We start from the raw sequence: 18,008 nt of genomic DNA, 5'->3' as shown, positions 1-18,008 counted from the left end.
ATATAGTACATAAGTACATCATAGCACATCAGCGAGAGTGCAGCATAATAACATAGTACATAAGTACATCATAGCACATCAGCGAGAGTGCAGCATTCCGCCTATGGAAGGGGGTCGTGCACATAGCCAGTACCGTATCCGGTGAAAGTGCAGTATCCCGCCTAAAAAGGGGGGCATGCACATGATCGGCAACAGATCCCGTGAGAGTGCTGCGTTCCGCCCAGGAAGGGGGTCACGCACATGGCCGGCAGCGAATCCAGTGAGTGCAGCGTTCCGCCCACGGAAGGGGGTCACGCACATGGCCGGCAGCAAATCCAGAGAGTGCAGCGTTCCGCTTATGGAAGGGGGTCGTGCACAAGGCCAGCACCGTATCCGGTGAAGGTGCAGCATTCCGCCTAAGAAGGGGGTCATGCACATGGCCAGCCAGGGAGAGTGCAGTAGCCCGCCTAGGAGGGGGGGGGATGCACATGGCAGGCACCATAACTGGAGAGATGATGAATGCTGCCTACAGAGGGCCGAATGCACTTGGCCAGCGCCGTATCCTGGAAGAGGCAAGAAAACCGCCTAAAAGGGGAAAATGCCCTAGCAGCGACGCAGGCTGGGAGCGCAACACCATGCCGCCTGTGGAAAGAGGTCATGCAGACATGCAGCATTACTGATGAGGCTGCAGCGTCAAGCGCAGCCCAATAGAAAACATGATCTATTATTTTTATTTTATTTCATTTTTTTTTTTATTTTTTTTTTATTATTATTATTTAAACTCAGCCTCTGAGGCTAAAGGGGAGCCACCATATAGGGGCCCTGAGAGACAGAGAAAAAAGGGGGGCCAACTATACAGACCCATTTTTGGGAGCCGGCCTGCACCCAAAGGGTTAACAGGGATCCGGCCTGGAGGGCGGCGTGCGATCCCCTGGGGGCGGAGGAACCTCCAGGCGGGAAAATTCGCGCCTGGAGAAGTTCCCGCCCCCTCCACCAGAGGCCGGAATATTGCGGCCTAGTAGGCCGCGAAGCCGGGGGCTAAATTGCGGCGCCCGGCCCGTCATACCGCCGGGACCTGCGGCAGAACGGCGCTTCAAACCGGCCGCGGGAGCCCACCCCGCGGGCCGGTCGGGATTGCGGCCCAGCAGGCCGAAGCCTGGGACCAAAGTAGCGGAGCCCCGCCGACCGCCACCTGCTGGGGCATAGCCCAATGCCGGCCGCGGGAGCCCACCCCGCCGACCAGAAGAGACAGGGGCTCGGAATGGCGGTTTGCCGGCGCGGGAGCCCGCCCGGCCGGAAGAGACAGGGACCGGAATGGTGGCTCGCTGGCCGCGGGAGCCCACCCCGCCGGCCGGAAGTAAGGGGGCCTGGAATGGCGGACCGCCGCGGGAGCCGCGGAGCCTAAAATCTTTTGCGGCGCCCGGCCGCACCGGATATATTAGTGCTGACCGGACCGGTGCCCGTGATGGGTCAGGGGCAGCAAGGCGCGGGCCCTCTGGCCCTGAAGCAGTGGCCGGTAAGAGGGAGGGGGACCCTGAGACCGGGTCTGTGAGGGTGGGAAGCCTGCCTAACCCCTACGTCAGGGGCAGCTAGGTGCGAACCTCTGCAGCTCCCCAGGCATTCTTCTTGCAGGAAGAAGGGTGCCAATGTCCTATGGGAGCAGAATGTCGCCCTGTGGCAGCCAGGGCCAGCCTAGGGCTAGCAGGGACAAAAGGGTCCAGAGGCCCTGTCAGTATGGGGGTCAGGCACGCAGGAGACCGGGGTGGGGTGAGGGTGGGGACGTAGGGCTGGAGAAGCCAATCTCTCACCATAGCCGTCTTCACCCTCGGTCCATTCCAGCAGGGTCGCCCCTTCAGCTACTGGCACCGTAGTGGCAGGACGCTGGAAGAGGGACTTGGCGTGCGGGCGACCCTTGTGCTGGCGGGATGTAGGGGAGCTGGGCTGCCCTGATCCACCTTGCCTTCTGTGGGGGAGGCAGCAGTGCGGATGACCGGCACTGGCGCAGCTCGACCCCGGGAGAAACAGAGAGGTCTAGTGCGTCTCTGTTGTCCCTGATGTTCTGGAACAAAAAGAAAAGAAAAAAGTAAAAATCAAAAATTAAAACAAGGAGAATCAGCCCTGCAGAGCAGGGAGTGTCTTGCCTCCTTGGACACTAAGCAAAAACTGGCAGCCTCTCTCTCCAGGCTGAGGGTATAGCTGTGGAGGAGGGGCTTAACAGTCTTCACTTAGTGTCACGCCTCCTATGGAGATGAGCTATACCCAAGGTCTTCTGTGTCCCCCAAGGAAACTGGGCGAGAAATATAAATATACACATACATACATACATACATACATACATATACACACACACACTCTCAAACACTTTACAAATAAATTAGACATTTTGGTTTAGAAGAATATATATATATATAGGAATTATCCTACATTTATTTAAAAAACAAAAAACATCCACGCATAGAAATCAGAACAGTAACAATCATCTCAGTGTGAGATGAATAGATTTACTTCATTTCTACAAGTGCCACCTCTGTGCCCAGCTGCGGGTTGGCAGGAGACCCTGCGCCATCGTATATTACAGCCACTTCGCCAGTCACGGTTTCCTCTGTGCCGTGAACAAACACCAGCTCATGTCCATGGTGGAATCCAAAAGCCTGAGTGCACTGGTCACTGGCGATGAAGGTGTCCAAACTTTGGAGGCTTTCACTGCATGTCTCTTCTGCAATGGCGGTGGAAGAAGAAGCATCAGGAAAAAGGACGGGATCAGCTGCAGAAGACGGTGGACATGGAAGCTGAAATGAATGGTCTCCTGGTAGAACCTCCTCAGCTCCTGTGCCCTCCTGGATTACTTCTGACTGAATTGCGTCACCTAAAGATTTCTCTGAACATTGACTGGAAATCTGCATAAAGTCACTTGACTCTGGAGAACTTGAGCCGACCAAAGGTAAAGAGGTTTCCTCAACGTTCTGCTCCATGTCACATGGAATAGATCCTGGATCGGTAATAGTGTGTAGGTTTTCTGCCTCCTCCTCCATTACATTCGGGTGCGAGACTTCAATTACTTTTTCGGTACCATTATTTGTAACACCAGAACAGGTGTCATTTCCACAAGCCAACTGATCCACTATGGACACCAGATCTGTGCATCATAAATAACAGGTCCAAAGGTTGAATAGTACATTCCTCATACAGAAATTATACCAAAGAAATTGCATTTGAGAATACAACTACTATAATACTGCCTCCTGTGTACGAGAATACAACTACTATAATACTGCCTCCTGTGTACGAGAATACAACTACTATAATACTGCCTCCTGTGTACGAGAATACAACTACTATAATACTGCCTCCTGTGTACGAGAATACAACTACTATAATACTGCCTCCTGTGTACGAGAATACAACTACTATAATACTGCCTCCTGTGTACGAGAATACAACTACTATAATACTGCCTCCTGTGTACGAGAATACAACTACTATAATACTGCCTCCTGTGTACGAGAATACAACTACTATAATACTGCCTCCTGTGTACGAGAATACAACTACTATAATACTGCCTCCTGTGTACGAGAATACAACTACTATAATACTGCCTCCTGTGTACGAGAATACAACTACTATAATACTGCCTCCTGTGTACGAGAATACAACTACTATAATACTGCCTCCTGTGTACGAGAATACAACTACTATAATACTGCCTCCTGTGTACGAGAATACAACTACTATAATACTGCCTCCTGTGTACGAGAATACAACTACTATAATACTGCCTCCTGTGTACGAGAATACAACTACTATAATACTGCCTCCTGTGTACGAGAATACAACTACTATAATACTGCCTCCTGTGTACGAGAATACAACTACTATAATACTGCCTCCTGTGTACGAGAATACAACTACTATAATACTGCCTCCTGTGTACGAGAATACAACTACTATAATACTGCCTCCTGTGTACGAGAATACAACTACTATAATACTGCCTCCTGTGTACGAGAATACAACTACTATAATACTGCCTCCTGTGTACGAGAATACAACTACTATAATACTGCCTCCTGTGTACGAGAATACAACTACTATAATACTGCCTCCTGTGTACGAGAATACAACTACTATAATACTGCCTCCTGTGTACGAGAATACAACTACTATAATACTGCCTCCTGTGTACGAGAATACAACTACTATAATACTGCCTCCTGTGTACGAGAATACAACTACTATAATACTGCCTCCTGTGTACGAGAATACAACTACTATAATACTGCCTCCTGTGTACGAGAATACAACTACTATAATACTGCCTCCTGTGTACGAGAATACAACTACTATAATACTGCCTCCTGTGTACGAGAATACAACTACTATAATACTGCCTCCTGTGTACGAGAATACAACTACTATAATACTGCCTCCTGTGTACGAGAATACAACTACTATAATACTGCCTCCTGTGTACGAGAATACAACTACTATAATACTGCCTCCTGTGTACGAGAATACAACTACTATAATACTGCCTCCTGTGTACGAGAATACAACTACTATATAATACTGCCTCCTGTGTACAAGAATACAACTACTATAATACTGCCTCCTGTGTACAAGAATACAACTACTATAATACTGCCTCCTGTGTACAAGAATACAACTACTATAATACTGCCTCCTGTGTACAAGAATACAACTACTATATACTGCCTCCTGGTACAAGAATACAACTACTATAATACTGCTCCTGTGTACAAGAATACAACTACTATATACTGCCTCCTGTGTACAAGAATACAACTACTATAATACTGCCTCCTGTGTACAAGAATACAACTACTATAATACTGCCTCCTGTGTACAAGAATACAACTACTATAATACTGCCTCCTGTGTACAAGAATACAACTACTATAATACTGCCTCCTGTGTACAAGAATACAACTACTATAATACTGCCTCCTGTGTACAAGAATACAACTACTATAATACTGCCTCCTGTGTACAGATACAACTACTATAATACTGGCCTCCGTGTACAAGAATACAACTACTATAATACTGCCCATCCTGTGTACAAGAATACAACTACTATAATACTGCCTCCTGTGTACAAGAATACAACTACTATAATACTGCCTCCTGTGTACAAGAATACAACTACTATAATACTGCCTCCTGTGTACAAGAATACAACTACTATAATACTGCCTCCTGTGTACAAGAATACAACTACTATAATACTGCCTCCTGTGTACAAGAATACAACTACTATAATACTGCCTCCTGTGTACAAGAATACAACTACTATAATACTGCCTCCTGTGTACAAGAATACAACTACTATAATACTGCCTGTAAAATACGGCTCCTGTGTACAAGAATACAACTACTATAATACTGCCTCCTGTGTACAAGAATACAACTACTATAATACTGCCTCCTGTGTACAAGAATACAACTACTATAATACTGCCTCCTGTGTACAAGAATACAACTACTATAATACTGCCTCCTGTGTACAAGAATACAACTACTATAATACTGCCTCCTGTGTACAAGAATACAACTACTATCATACTGCCTCCTGTGTACAAGAATACAACTACTATAATACTGCCTCCTGTGTACAAGAATACAACTACTATAATACTGCCTCCTGTGTACAAGAATACAACTACTATAATACTGCCTCCTGTGTACAAGAATACAACTACTATAATACTGCCTCCTGTGTACAAGAATACAACTACTATAATACTGCCTCCTGTGTACAAGAATACAACTACTATAATACTGCCTCCTGTGTACAAGAATACAACTACTATAATACTGCCTCCTGTGTACAAGAATACAACTACTATAATACTGCCTCCTGTGTACAAGAATACAACTACTATAATACTGCCTCCTGTGTACAAGAATACAACTACTATAATACTGCCTCCTGTGTACAAGAATACAACTACTATAATACTGCCTCCTGTGTACAAGAATACAACTACTATAATACTGCCTCCTGTGTACAAGAATACAACTACTATAATACTGCCTCCTGTGTACAAGAATACAACTACTATAATACTGCCTCCTGTGTACAAGAATACAACTACTATAATACTGCCTCCTGTGTACAAGAATACAACTACTATAATACTGCCTCCTGTGTACAAGAATACAACTACTATAATACTGCCTCCTGTGTACAAGAATACAACTACTATAATACTGCCTCCTGTGTACAAGAATACAACTACTATAATACTGCCTCCTGTGTACAAGAATACAACTACTATAATACTGCCTCCTGTGTACAAGAATACACTACTATAATACTGCCTCCTGTGTACAAGAATACAACTACTATAATACTGCCTCCTGTGTACAAGAATACAACTACTATAATACTGCCTCCTGTGTACAAGAATACAACTACTATAATACTGCCTCCTGTGTACAAGAATACAACTACTATAATACTGCCCTCCTGTGTACAAGAATACAACTACTATAATACTGCCTCCTGTGTACAAGAATACAACTACTATAATACTGCCTCCTGTGTACAAGAATACAACTACTATAATACTGCCTCCTGTGTACAAGAATACAACTACTATAATACTGCCTCCTGTGTACAAGAATACAACTACTATAATACTGCCTCCTGTGTACAAGAATACAACTACTATAATACTGCCTCCTGTGTACAAGAATACAACTACTATAATACTGCCTCCTGTGTACAAGAATACAACTACTATAATACTGCCTCCTGTGTACAAGAATACAACTACTATAATACTGCCTCCTGTGTACAAGAATACAACTACTATAATACTGCCTCCTGTGTACAAGAATACAACTACTATAATACTGCCTCCTGTGTACAAGAATACAACTACTATAATACTGCCTCCTGTGTACAAGAATACAACTACTATAATACTGCCTCCTGTGTACAAGAATACAACTACTATAATACTGCCTCCTGTGTACAAGAATACAACTACTATAATACTGCCTCCTGTGTACAAGAATACAACTACTATAATACTGCCTCCTGTGTACAAGAATACAACTACTATAATACTGCCTCCTGTGTACAAGAATACAACTACTATAATACTGCCTCCTGTGTACAAGAATACAACTACTATAATACTGCCTCCTGTGTACAAGAATACAACTACTATAATACTGCCTCCTGTGTACAAGAATACAACTACTATAATACTGCCTCCTGTGTACAAGAATACAACTACTATAATACTGCCTCCTGTGTACAAGAATACAACTACTATAATACTGCCTCCTGTGTACAAGAATACAACTACTATAATACTGCCCTCCTATGTACAAGAATACAACTACTATAATACTGCCTCCTGTGTACAAGAATACAACTACTATAATACTGCCTCCTATGTACAAGAATACAACTACTATAATACTGCCTCCTGTGTACAAGAATACAACTACTATAATACTGCCTCCTATGTACAAGAATACAACTACTATAATACTGCCTCCTATGTACAAGAATATAACTACTATAATACTGCCTCCTGTGTACAAGAATACAACTACTATAATACTGCCTACTATGTACAAGTATATAACTACTATAATACTGCCTACTATGTACAAGAATACAACTACTATAATATTCTCATACATAGGAGGCAGTATTATAGTAGTTATATACTTGTACATAGTAGGCAGTATTATAGTAGTTATATTCTTGTACATAGGAGGCAGTATTATAGTAGTTATACTGCCTCCTATGTATGAGAATATAACTACTATAATACTGCTCCTATGTACAAGAATATAACTACTATAATACTGCCTCCTATGTACAAGAATATAACTTCAGTAGCAGAAGCATAGCCTCTGCACATGCATCCCGACTTGGAGCAGCAGCGGAGACAGGAGATTGGCAATCCAGTGGTGGGGGGGGGGGGACCATCCTCAGGGACGCCCCATCACCGGTGCCAACGCCTGCTTAATGAGACAAGTTCATTTTACCTTTTATGTGCCAGCAGATGAAACAATCCATTTGGGTCCCACTTACCTGCCTCCTGTTCTTCATTGATATCTGTGGCGTTTCCTGTGGTGACATCTTGGGTGGAGCTCACACTTTCTGGTTCATCTAGTTTTGGTCGTTTTGATGGCGGCATTGTCTCTTCCGCTACACACTATCACATTAAATACAACAATCGGTCAGTTCCCGTCCATCATACCCAGAACAGTCACTGACGCCGAGACTTCTTACCTCAATCCCTTCTTTTACCTGTCGTCTCTGCTCTTCTGTTGCAGCAGACGTACCAGGAGCAGAGACTTTTACCACCTTTTCTGAAGAAATGCCCAGCGATGCTGCCACCTAGGGGGGCATAAAGCACATTGCACGGCTGTAAGGTGATGGTGTCACTTCGGGTTTGATTCAGGAGTTCCCCTTTAATTTGTTCCAAACCCGCCAAAAGTAGGCAAAACAAAGCTAGAGAGATACGTAAAAGGACCAGTGACGCTACTCTACATTCCCAGCCTCTGTGGTCAATGGAAATTGGAGAGTTATTGGTTACCATGCAATATTAAAGGGGTCGTCCAAATTCACACACCCATCGGGGGGAGGGGGTTGCCTCTATTCAAGATCCTCATCTCTTAGCCAGAGTGGAGGGTGGCTGTGTCTGGAGGACTGAATTACACAGATGACCCATTGATGTGAATGAACTCTGTGTAATGCTTCATTCCACCTGTGGCGGCGCTGTGGGGGAAGCACTTACTGCCAGGTTACAGCTGATCGCTGAAGGTTGCAGGAGGAGGACACTTTGTAACAAGCAGAGATTGTATACCGCGGAGGACCCCTTTCACTTACCGTACTGTCGGCTACTTCAAGTCCCTTTCCCGCAGCGCCATTGTTAAAATACTCTTCAGCCAAGATTCGGACCATGGAGTGCAGTTTCTCCAGTTCTTTATACAGGTGCGGAAACAAAGGCTTGTCCGGGTGTTCTTGTTTGACCTGAAAAACATATAATGTTAAAGAGGTTGTCCAGGTGTTTTTTTTTTTTTTTTAAAGGGGCTGTCATCTTAGCCATTAGTGGCATATTGCTAGGATATGCCACTAATGTCAGATAGCTGCAGGTCTCAGAGGCGGGGGGAGCAGACATGTAAGTGCAGCCACCCTCAATGTCTAAGGGACTGACGAAAATAAAGTGCATAGCTATTTTCTGAAAACCCATAGCAGTGAATGGAGAGCCCCCGCACGTAAGAGGTGTGCTCTCCTTCAGTTTCAGGGGCTGTTCTTGACATAGGCGCATGTCTCTGAGGTGGGACCCGCACCTATTTGACACTGGTGGCATCAAAGTCTGAAATGACACAATCCCTTTAACTGGTGGCCTAGGCAGTCATTGGCTGATTGGCAGGGGTCCGACAATCTGCACCCCCCGCTGACAGAAGTCGCACTGGATATACACAGCACCGTTGACAGTAGCAGCCGCAGATAATTACTAGAGTGCTGCTCCCGTTGTAGCAGTGAGCTCCTGCCGCTATAATGTGGACAGTGCCGTGTAGGTCCAGCACAGACTTCCGGACCCCCACCGATCAGCCAATGTCAGCCTATCCTATAGACACCCCTGGACCACCTCTTTAGTACTGTCCCAAGTAGAGGCACCATAAATTGACCCAGACACTGCGCCAGCGGAAGCACCGCGGCGTACCCTGCCTGACTGACTTGGAGCATCTTGCTCTCTTAATGTATGCCACCCCTTGACTGACTTCACTTAGCGCCAATACTGTGCGGCACAATGATAAGACTGGCGCATTTTAGGACTGCTTAGAGACACGCACTTTTTATGCAATATGAGACCATACGGGCTAATTTTACTTAGTAGGCCTCGTCCATAATGCATATTAACAGGGGTTAAGCGCCCAACGGTTTGGTCACCTTTTTTTTTCTCCATTCACATCACGAGGCCAATACTAATATTCTCCCCCAAAAAAGAAAACAAAAAGCCTCTAATATTACAGTACACTGACCTTCACAAGCAAAAAGTCATAGACTGAAAGCCGCTCCGAAAAACAAGGGCCAACGTGTTCCTTTAAATCCTTGTCTTCACATTGCTGAATAAACTGCAACGCAGGGAATATAATATACAGTCAGTATTATACTATGTCATCAAACCAAAACTGTACAAACAACCAGACACTATACAGTAGAGACTGTACCCTCAGAGTGCAACATACCACAATGTGCAGACACTGGACATGCAGAGTATACTTGGAGAGTTCAGTTCTGAAGTCTGCAGAATAGTGAGTGCAGCTCTGGAGTATAATACAGGATAAGTAATGTATGTACACAGTGACTCCACCAGCAGAATAGTGAGTGCAGCTCTGGAGTATAATACAGCATGTAACTCAGGATCAGTACAGGATAAGTAATGTATGTACACAGTGACTCCACCAGCAGAATAGTGAGTGCAGCTCTGGAGTATAGTACAGGATGTAACTCAGAATCAGTACAGGATAAGTAATGTATGTACACAGTGACTGCACCAGCCGAATAGTGAGCGCAGCTCTGACGTATTATACAGGATGTAACTCAAGATCAGTACAGGATAAGTAATGTATGTACACAGTGACTGCACCAGCAGAATAGTGAGCGCAGCTCTGGAGTATAATACAGGATGTAACTCAGGATCAGTACAGGATAAGTAATGTATGTACACAGTGACTTCACCAGCAGAATAGTGAGTGCAGCTCTGGAGTATAATACAGGATGTAACTCAGGATCAGTACAGGATAAGTAATGTAATGTATGTACACAGTGACTGCACAGCAGAATAGTGAGTGCAGCTCTGGAGTATAATACAGGATATAACTCAGGATCAGTACAGGATAAGTAATGTATGTACACAGTGACTGCACCAGCAGAATAGTGAGTGCAGCTCTGGAGTATAATACAGGATGTAACTCAGGATCAGTACAGGATAAGTAATGTATGTACACAGTGACTGCACCAGCAGAATAGTGAGTGCAGCTCTGGAGTATAATACAGGATGTAACTCAGGATCAGTACAGGATAAGGGTCCATTCACACGTCCGTGGATCCGTTCCGTAATTATGCGGAACGGGTGCGGACCCATTCATTTTCAATGGGGCCGGAACGGATGCGGACAGCACACTATGTACTGTCCGCATTTCCAGACACGCACTTCGGTTCCCGAAAAAAATAGAACAAGTCCTATTCTTGTCCACAAAAAGGCATTTTCTATTATAGTTCCGGCGATGTGCGGTCCCAAAATTGCGGAACCCACATTGTCTGTATCCGTCTTTTGCGGATCTGCAATTTGCGGACCGCAAAACACCTACGGACGTGTGAATAACCCTAAGTAATGTATGTACACAGTGACTGCACCAGCAGAATAGAGAGTGCAGCTCTAGAGTATAATGCAGGCAGCCTGTAGGGAGCTCGGTGATAAATACGACTACATACATACTTCTTTCGCTGTCAGCGCGTTCTGTTCAGAGGATGCAATAGCCAGTATTTTCCGGTGTCGTCCGAATCTTCTGCCCGTCATCTGCCGTCGTCCCCGACACGTTTGTGTTACTGGTACAAACTGAAGACCGTCTCTGTCCAAGGTTGGCAGGCTGGCCTCAATAGGGTTCAGAGGGTCTTCTAACAGCCTCTTCCTGGATCTAGGGTTGGGTTTCTGAAACACAAAAAGCAATCAGTGTCAAGAAGTACTATAGCAGGGCTGTGGAAATCGTATCGCCCCCACGCCCGGGACACGCAGTTCCGGGCGTCGGGCAGGTAGTTTGTTCAGTAGCCTAGCCCTGCTGCGGGCAAGAAGCAGGGCTGAGATGGCTTTGTTTACCGGAGCAGTGGATCGGCGACGAGCTGGGCGTGGAGAGGCGTTCCCATGGTGATGGGGATGCTTGAAGTTAAAATATACCATCGGATTGGAGCAAACTCCGATCCAGTGGTATATTCTAAACCTGAGGTGTTCCCATGGTGATGGGGACGCACCTCTGACAGGGCACTGCCATCTGCAGTACCTGAGGGGTTAATTGCGTGGACAGCAGCTCCCTGTCAGAGGTCGGGAATGTTTCTACAATGTTTGCATTGCCTCCCTCCATCATTGGTGGCAGCGGCAGTTCCGATCGGAGTCCCAGCAGTGTAATGCTGGGGCTCCGATCGGTTACCATGGCAGCCAGGACGCTACTGAAGTCCTGTCTGCCATGGCCAGTTACTCAGCAGCATTATACTTACATGTGCTGTGCCGCCCGGCGCTCCTTGTAACTCACAGGTCTGTGCGGCAATGCTATAAGTATAAGCAATGCGCCGCACAGACCTGCGAGTTACAAGAAGGAGCGCCGGGCGACACAGAGCAGAGCCCCCCTTTATGCTCCAGAACAGGCAGCGTGCTATAGGAGCAGTTCCCTTTCTGATGGCCCTAAAGCATCCACACGTTACATGGGCAACCATTCATCCCCCCCCTGGCGATCATAGGGGGGGGTCGGACCCCACTGTTCTATACTGGCAGTGCCATCCTTACCTTTGGTTCACTGGGTACCGAATGCCCTCCGACACCAGACTGCAAAGGCTCCATCTGTCCGTGACTGGGGTACAGCCGGTAGTGGCGGGAGAGCCCCCCTTTACCCATGTAGGACTTCTCACACGTCTGACACTGGAAGAGCGCATTTTTCACGGTGTACGTGTCGCAGGCGGCGTTCACCTTGGCGCCTTTTTCGTCCTCGTCCGTGCTCAGCTCCGAGTAGTCTTCTGAATCGGACGTGCTGTCTTGAATCAAGTCGCCCACTTTCAGGAACTTGTAGTCTTTTGCTTTGTGTTTGGGAGGGCGAGAGATGCGCCCGGAGCGGGTCTTGATCTTTATGGACTTTTTCCGTTTATGGCCCTTTTTCTGTGTCTGCTCGGTGGCGTACGAGGCGCGAGCGCCGTTCTGGGGGTGAGCGACGCAGGATCGGTGCTCCTTCGACTCCCTGCCGTTCTTATTGGGGTCCGGGTTCCTGGGCTTCGCTGCCGACGGCTGAGTCTGCCGGACGAGGATTTGGACGGGAGACTCCAGGGAGGAAGCGTTCACCACCAGCGACCGCCCAGATTCGCTCAGAGACTTGATCTGTACGACCTGCGCGCCGAGCAGACCGGGACTGGCAGTTTTCGTATGGACCGCGCTCAGATTAAGTACCACCGGATCGGCGCTCTTCGTGGCCTGGACGCCAGGCACTTGAACGTGGATGGATTTCAGGTGCTGCAAAACAGGAGACAGATCACACAAATGTAACCTGTTCTCTGCTATGTGACAACCAATACTTCTCACAGCTGAGGGTCTGTTACAATGTCTCTGGGCAATCCCAGGCGAATTATATCTCTCTCCTGTCCTGATCGTTTGCTGCAATGTATCAGCGCATGCAAGAGATGTCAGAGGATTTTCGAGACTGGAGTCAACGGAAACAAACCCTCCGCTGGGAGGAGTATTAAATCTGTGCAGTGCTTGAGGCCTCTAGGTGCAAATGAGAGTGCTGCTATTCACTGACAGCAAGCAGAGACTTAGACGACAGTGAGGAAATGAAAAAGATCGCAGTGGAAAGCTGCAGCAACTTCTAGACTGGTGGTGGTTTGACAGCTGGGATGCCCCCCGACAGGCAGATTGGGGGTCCCGTGTACCCATTTTGAATGGAGGGGTTGGCGAGCCTGCACCCTCCAACTCTATGGGACTGGCGCTCTACTTAAAGGGGGTGTCAAGGATTAGATAAACATGGCCGCTTTCTTCCAATAATGGCGCCACCCCTGCCCACAGGTTGTGTGCGGTATTGCAGCTCTGCCCCAATGACTCCAAGCTGCAATACCAGACACGACCCATGGACAAAGGTGTTGCCGTTTTTTGGAAGAAAGCAGCCATGTTTTTTTATTTTAAAGGGAAGGCCATTCTGGCAATGAGTGGGTGTCCCAGCGGTTCGGCCGCTTGTCCCCAATCCTCAGGGTAGGTTTATTCCCAGAACACCCCCTCTGTGGGAGGCCATACAGGCGACAACTTATCAGTTAGGACCCCACAGATCAGTGGCCCCCAATCTGTGACCCTCCAGCTGTTGCTATAGGGGGGAAAGGAGGGAGATGGATTGCCGGTTGTCAGAGCATGCTGGGGGTTGTAGTTTTGCAACAGCTGGTGACCCACAGGTTGGGAAAAGCCAACATCATGTGCCCCCCCCCCCCCCCCCCGAGAATAGAAAACCTAAGATAAAATGTCGATCTGACTCAGTCACCTTCTGGTTGAGGATCCTGGTGACGGAGTCCCCCTCTCTTAGGGCCACGTGGTGGGCCACCGTCTTCAGCTGCTGGGCCGCATCCTTCAGCATGGAGACAGGAGCAGGAAACGTGGGGAGTCCTGACCGGACGGCGCTCACCACTGCCGGCAATGACTGGCTTTGCGCAGTGCCCTGTGCCGCCATCTCTGGAGCCCCGGCGGACACAAGGCTGACCTCAAGTCTCTCCTGGACCCGGCCTCCGTCCTTGGTGAGGTTCAATGCCATTAGCATATCAGGGTGGGCGTCCTCCAGACCTCCTCCGGTCTCTACTGCCATGTCAGGACTGAAGACCTCCTCCATCACCTGGCCTCCATTCACCAGGCTCATGGGCTCCTCCATCTCAGACTGTTCAGCCTCCACCACCTGGCCTCCAGTGACCAGGTTCACCCCGCTCTCTTCTATTTGGCCGCCAGGTATCAGAATCATCTCCGGGTGGGCGGCCTCCACCTCCTGGCCTCTGGTTACCAAGTTGACCGCTGACTGGATGGTCTCCATTACATGGGCTCCACTTTCAATATCCTGGGTGACCAAACTGACAGGGTGGTGGGCGGCTTCTGCCAACTGTCCTCCAAAGTCCAGCCTCATCTCAGACTGCATGGCCTCCACAACATGGCCCCCAGTTATAGCCGCTTCTATCTGGCCTCCAGTCTCCAGCCTCATCTCAGGGTAAGCAGCCTCCACAACATGTCCCCCAGTTATAGCCTCTTCTATCTGGCCTCCAGTCTCCAGCCTCATCTCAGGGTAAGCGGCCTCCACAACATGTCCCCCAGTTATAGCCTCTTCCATGTGGCCTCCATTCTCCAGCCTCCCCTCAGGGTAAGAGGCCTCCACAACATGGCCCCCAGTCATAGCCTCTTCTATCTGGCCTCCATTCTCCAGCCTCACCTCAGGGTAAGCGGCCTCCACAACATGGCCCCCAGCTACAGCCTCTTCCATTTGGCCTCTAGTGACCAGCTTGACCTCAGGGTGGGCAGCCTCCAGTTCATGGCCTCCCCCGGTCACCAGCCTCACCCCAGCCTGCACGTCCTCCAGGCTCCCCCCGGGCACCAGGCTCCCGTCAGACTGGACGTAGAAGACGGCGTCGCTCTGGGAGAGGCTCCTGAGAAGTTCCGGGCTCAGCTCCTGCACCGGCCTGAGGAGGCCGCCGTCCGCCCTCTGCACCATCACCACCTGGCTGGGGTCCCCGTCCGCCCCGACCACCACCTGCACATACTCCTCCATCTGTTCCAACGCGTTCACGACCGCCGCCATGTTGCTGGGGCAGCCCAGCGCCGCCATCTTGTCGGAGATTCCGTCGACCTAGCGGTCACCGTGGAGGCGAATTCCTCCGCTCGCTGGCGTCGCCGCGTCCCGGCCGCAGCTCTAGTTCAGGAGGCAGCCACGTTTTTTTTTTTTTTTTTTTTTTCTTAGTGACAGGACCTCCCCCCGACCGCGAAGGTCAAGAAATGGGGAGGAGAGTATGAGGAGTTTCAGCTACGGGAGCTGAGGAGGGGCAAACCGCGGGCGCTGCGCGTTTACTAGGAAATGAGCACTGTGAAACTAAAAACACTGACAATAAATGTAATAAAGTGTTTTTCAAAATATATAAGATTAAGAAGAGTAAAAAAAGATATTAAAGAAAAACAAAACTTTAAGAGAAAAAAAAAGCTACTTGGCCCGTACGGGGATCGAACCCGCGACCTTGGCGTTATTAGCACCACGCTCTAACCAACTGAGCTAACCGGCCACATGTTAAATTGAGGGAAGCTAGGTGTTTAAAAGGTTGACTGACCGAGCTGCTGACAGCCCTACACACCCCAGTGACTGACCGAGCTGCTGACAGCCCTACACACCCCAGTGACTGACTGAGCTGCTGATAGCCCTACACACTTTAGTGACTGACTGAGCTGCTGACAGCCCTACACACTTTAGTGACTGACTGAGCTGCTGACAGCTCTACACACCCCAGTGACTGACTGAGCTGCTGACAGCCCTACACACCCCAGTGACTGTCTGAGCTGCTGATAGCCCTACACACTTTAGTGACTGACTGAGCTGCTGACAGCTCTACACACCCCAGTGACTGACTGAGCTGCTGACAGCCCTACACACCCCAGTGACTGTCTGAGCTGCTGATAGCCCTACACACTTTAGTGACTGACTGAGCTGCTGACAGCTCTACACACCCCAGTGACTGACTGAGCTGCTGACAGCCCTACACACCCCAGTGACTGTCTGAGCTGCTGATAGCCCTACACACCCCAGTGACTGTCTGAGCTGCTGATAGCCCTACACACTTTAGTGACTGACTGAGCTGCTGACAGCCCTACACACCCCAGTGACTGTCTGAGCTGCTGATAGCCCTACACACTTTAGTGACTGACTGAGCTGCTGACAGCTCTACACACCCCAGTGACTGACTGAGCTGCTGACAGCCCTACACATCCCAGTGGACAATTGCAAAAAAAATAAAACCAAAATTTCCACTTATCCACATTCCTGCAGTTCTCACACCAAACCAGTGCGGGAGAACGGGACCTCTGACAACCAGTGCGGGAGAAGGGGACCTCTGACAACCAGTGCGGGAGAAGGGGACCTCTGACAACCAGTGCGGGAGAAGGGGACCTCTGACAACCAGTGCGGGAGAATGGGACCTCTGACAACCAGTGCGGGAGAAGGGGACCTCTGACAACCAATGCGGGAGAAGGGGACCTCTGACAACCTGTGCGGGAGAAGGGGACCTCTGACAACCAGTGCGGGAGAATGGGACCTCTGACAACCAGTGCGGGAGAAGGGGACCTCTGACAACCTGTGCGGGAGAAGGGGACCTCTGACAACCAGTGCAGGAGAAGGTGACCTCTGACAACTAGTGCGGGAGAAGGGGACCTCTGACAACCAGTGCGGGAGAAGGTGACCTCTGACAACTAGTGCGGGAGAAGGGGACCTCTGACAACCAGTGCGGGAGAACGGGACCTCTGACAACCAGTGCGGGAGAACGGGACCTCTGACAACCAGTGCGGAAGAAGGGGACCTCTGACAACCTGTGCGGGAGAACGGGACCTCTAACAACCAGTGCGGGAGAAGGGGACCTCTGACAACCTGTGCGGGAGAAGGGGACCTCTGACAACCTGTGCGGGAGAAGAGGACCTCTGACAACTAGTGCGGGAGAAGGGGACCTCTGACAACCAGTGCGGGAGAAGAGGACCTCTGACAACCTGTGCGGGAGAAGGGGACCTCTGACAACCTGTGCGGGAGAAGGGGACCTCTGACAACCAGTGCGGGAGAAGGGGACCTCTGACAGATGATTTTTACATATATTGTTTTAATTGGCCACAAGTTACCAGAATTGGGGTTGTCAGCTCTAAGGCCAAAAAGGACACCCCTTTTCTTCGGACATGTCTGTTTTAGTAACTATTCGTATTCCACGTGTAAGAACAATTCTCCATCATCTTTTCTCATGACTTTCCGCTGTATTGTCCCTCTGTTATTCCTACAAGAAGTTTCTGAATGGATTACTGACTGTATTGGGGGGGGCGTGTCCCTGCTCACTGATTGGATAATGTATCAGAGGCACGCCCCTAAAGTGTCAAAGGAGAGACTATATAGGGGGACCCCACCTTGTCAGAGGGACCCCAGGACTGTCTATGTCTCCGCTCCTTATGGTACGCTTAGCTAGAACCTCCTGGGAATTGTGCGCAGGCTAAAGTTATACCATAAAT

The 18,008-nt window shown here is 48.7% G+C and overlaps 1 protein-coding gene and 1 non-coding gene across 2 annotated transcripts; both read right to left on the bottom strand.

The window, feature by feature from the left end:
* Positions 1–2,360: 2,360 nt before the first annotated feature.
* ZNF839 (zinc finger protein 839) lies at positions 2,361–15,734 on the bottom strand. Its single transcript, XM_044271741.1, has 8 exons — positions 14,269–15,734; positions 12,543–13,256; positions 11,484–11,696; positions 10,024–10,116; positions 8,864–9,007; positions 8,264–8,371; positions 8,063–8,186; positions 2,361–3,115 (listed from the first exon to the last, which is right to left on the bottom strand). The coding sequence occupies exons 1-8, from the start codon at positions 15,586–15,588 to the stop codon at positions 2,481–2,483; spliced, it is 3,351 nt and encodes a 1,116-aa protein (XP_044127676.1). The 5' UTR covers positions 15,589–15,734; the 3' UTR covers positions 2,361–2,480.
* Positions 15,735–15,962: 228 nt separating this feature from the next.
* On the bottom strand, positions 15,963–16,036 carry TRNAI-AAU. The gene has a single exon. It is a non-coding gene; the product is annotated as a tRNA-Ile (tRNA).
* Between the last annotated feature and the right edge of the window lie 1,972 nt (positions 16,037–18,008).

Source organism: Bufo gargarizans, chromosome 11 (genome assembly GCF_014858855.1).
Source record: "Bufo gargarizans isolate SCDJY-AF-19 chromosome 11, ASM1485885v1, whole genome shotgun sequence".
NCBI lineage: Eukaryota > Metazoa > Chordata > Amphibia > Anura > Bufonidae > Bufo > Bufo gargarizans.
The sequence above is the reverse complement of the archived record's forward strand: the minus strand, read 5'-3'. Positions and strand labels throughout refer to the sequence as shown.